We start from the raw sequence: 3,136 nt of genomic DNA on the forward strand, positions 1-3,136 counted from the left end.
CCCCCCGCCTCCCCCACCCACCGCCACACAGCCCTCCCCAGCCCCCTCTTCTCCTAACCCACCAGGCCCAAATAATTTGTTCTCACCCCCAACATTTTGAAAACCAAAAGGATAAAAAGAAGCGGCTCCTCCCTGCCCCCGGGTAGTGAGAAAGCAACCGGCAGGGTCCGAAGAAGTCAGGCACAGAAGCCCTGGGGGACCCAGATGGTCTCCGCCTGCTCCCCTTCTGAGTCACACCACACCCAGCCGCGCCCTCCAAGTTCAGGAGCAGGCCCTGGGGTGGGGTGAGGGGGAAGGGGAGGGGAGCTGTGGGAAGAGGGAGGACCTGCATTACCTTTCGGGGAAGCTGTCCCGGGGCCAAAGTCCATGCTGTCACACCCTTCTGGCCAGCCCCGGGCCCAGCAGCTTCTATGCCCGAGGACACAGAGGCAGGGCGGCCACCCCCGTGGTGAGCAGCTTCATGACCAGCAGCTCCCCCCACTGTGCCCCTCACTCCTGGGGGAACCTCCACCTAAGCGGAGCACTCCCACCTCCCTGCCAGACACCGGCAGGGCCCTGCCCCGTCCCTACCCCGGGGGCCCACAGCTATAATTAGGACCCCTCCAGGAGCCAGCACACATGCCAGGCCAGGCCAGGGGCAGAGCCAGGCTGCTTGGCCTATTTTGAGAGTTAGCTGATCCCCACACTACAGTGGGGGAGAGGACCGGCTGGCCCCACAGCAGAGAGGAGACGGAGCTAGTCCCGATCCTTTCTTTTCACCCAAGAAGAGGCTTCCAGCTGGGCACCCAGAGGAAAAGTGGAGTGTGGAAACTTTCTGAACTGAAACCAGCAAGTCTGGCCCCAGCCAAGGCCCCCTTCTCCTCGCCCCTTGGGTATATCCGGTGTTCTGAAATCTCCCCATGGACTGTCACCTGGGGTCAGTCAGGACAACCAGTAGGTGAGCTGCAACCCGTCCCTCAACAGCATGGCACAGGGGCCAGCTCCCACCGGCTGGGGTCCTGGGATGTGCCCTTCCAGTCCTGGTTCTGCCTCTCCCAACCTGGGCCAGCTATTCACACCTCTGTGCCTCAGTTTCCTTATCAGTGAAAAGGGGAACAGAGCTTCACGTGTGCGACGTGTGTAGACTATGTGCTTTTTTCTGTGTGACACTGTGGTTACCGCATTGGAACTGAGTTACACATTTAGTCCTTTCACGCACAAACATCTTCATGTGTCAGTCACTGCGCCAGTCACTTGGAACAGAGAAACTGGAACTGAGAGGGCTCCCCCAGCTCAAAACACGACAAAGATGATAAAGAAGAAAACGTTTATCGTGCACTAGGTATCATGCCAAGCAACTACTGGCAATGTCTCGACTGCTCTCAAACAACCCTATAGGGTAGGCCGTATCACCATCCATTTTGGATTCAATGACCTGCCCAAGGTGGGACCTGCAGGGAGGAGAGGATGGTGGCACCCCAAGCCAGTGCTCTGAACCCTACACTGTAGCACGCCTTCCCACGCACCTTGGTCTTAATCGGGAAGGTGCCCAAGGGCGACCCGGAGGGGCAGCACTGAGACAACCCCTTCCACAAGGCTCTAGGCAGGAGACCAGCCCCCTGGGGTCTGAGGCAGAGACTCAGGAAGCGGGATGAGGCCACAGGGCACGCAGCCCAGGGCAGGACATGCTGGGCTGCTTCCACGCCTCTGACACTCTGCAGGGAACGGCTCACTGTGGGGTCTGCCTGGGCCAGAGCACTGTAACGCACCCCTCCCTTAGCAGCAGTGGTAAGTGAGTCAGAGAGTCCCAAGGGGATGATGGAATTCGGGAGCCTTTTAATGCAGCCATCCTCCACCTCCAAAGAGACTTTCCTGCCCTGGTGGTTGCTTAACCAGAGAACTGTATTTCCCCCTTTATTGCTCTAAGAACCGTAAAAGTGTGACGACAGGAGACAGGGGCTGCCCTCCGTGCTGCTTGTCCCCCTTCAGCCACCCGTAAAATGGCCCACCTCTCCCAGACCTCCAGGCTCTCCATGCACCTATTTCAGCACCCCGTGGCCTCACCGAGGAACCTCCTCAATCTCTTAAATCTTCTGCTTTGTACATAAGGACTCAGAGATAAGTCAATCTGGGAAAGTGAAGCTGGGGGAGCAACAAACTCCCTGAGCGGATGGAGCACAGCACAGAAAACACACAAGGCACACGAAGCTCTGCCCTGTTGCGTCGAGGCGCCCGCACCTCCATTTCCTTCCTGCTTCGCTTGGCTGATGCCTACCTTCCTGACAGCAAATTACTGTTAATAGCACGGTGCTGCTATCCTGTGCTTGTGGTTTCATGTTTATATCTGTAGCCTATCTCATTTCAGTGCCACAACTGCCTCTAAGTTAAACAAATGTCCCCACTTCACAGGTTGAGAAACTGAGGCCTCGGAGAATCTAGGACTACAGGCAGAGCTAGAGACAGAGCTTCACTCCTAGGGCTCCAAGGCCATTCTTCTTCCCCATAGGCAGCCTTTCCCCCCGATATGTAAGGGAGAAAGCACACAGTCCTGTCTCCCTCTTCTACAGGAAATTTAGGAACAAGGGAGATGAGACTCTATCAGACTAGTTAAACCTTTTAAGGGAGACAAGATTAAAATGATGAATTATTATTAAGACTAATGTTTATATGGTCCTTCATGGTTTACAACACGCTTTTATGGTCACTTCTCATTGGAGACTCATAACCACTTTAAAGGTAGAAATTACACCAGTCCTCATTTAAGAGCTCTGGAAGTGGAGACTCAAGAGTCTAAATGGCTCTCCTGGTTGGTCAGTGAGAGAGCCGGGTTTAACCTGGGTCTTCAGAGGCTGAGAGAGGGTCTGCAGTGGGCCCTGGAGCCTCGGGGGTAGGTTGGCGGGGCCGGGGTGCTTACTGCTGGTCCCAGATGACGAGGTGGAAGAGGTACTTGGAGAAGTGGACCCGTCGGGTCTGCAGGGGGCTGCACAGCTCCTTGCCTCCGTGGCTGAGGGAGCAGGAGAGGTAGAACTCTTCATAGCTACAAGGGAAAGGAGGCAAGTCAGGGCCCTCGGCTCCCAGAGGGCATCTCGGCACCGAACCACGCCAAGCTCCATTTCCCCCGGTTACACTCCTCTCGGTCTGCGGGACTAGAACACGC

General features: G+C 56.2%; 1 protein-coding gene across 1 annotated transcript in view; it reads right to left on the reverse strand.

Annotated features, from left to right (window-relative positions):
• The window catches only part of PIK3C2B (phosphatidylinositol-4-phosphate 3-kinase, catalytic subunit type 2 beta), an 86,064-nt gene that overhangs the window by 42,687 nt on the left and 40,241 nt on the right, over window positions 1-3,136 (reverse strand). The window contains exon 13 of the mRNA XM_010854253.1: window positions 2,894-3,016. Within this exon, the coding sequence (XP_010852555.1) occupies window positions 2,894-3,016 (123 nt within the window). The remainder of the gene's footprint in view (window positions 1-2,893; window positions 3,017-3,136) is intronic.

Source organism: Bison bison, unplaced genomic scaffold (genome assembly GCF_000754665.1).
Source record: "Bison bison bison isolate TAMUID 2011002044 unplaced genomic scaffold, Bison_UMD1.0 scf7180017864338, whole genome shotgun sequence".
NCBI lineage: Eukaryota > Metazoa > Chordata > Mammalia > Artiodactyla > Bovidae > Bison > Bison bison.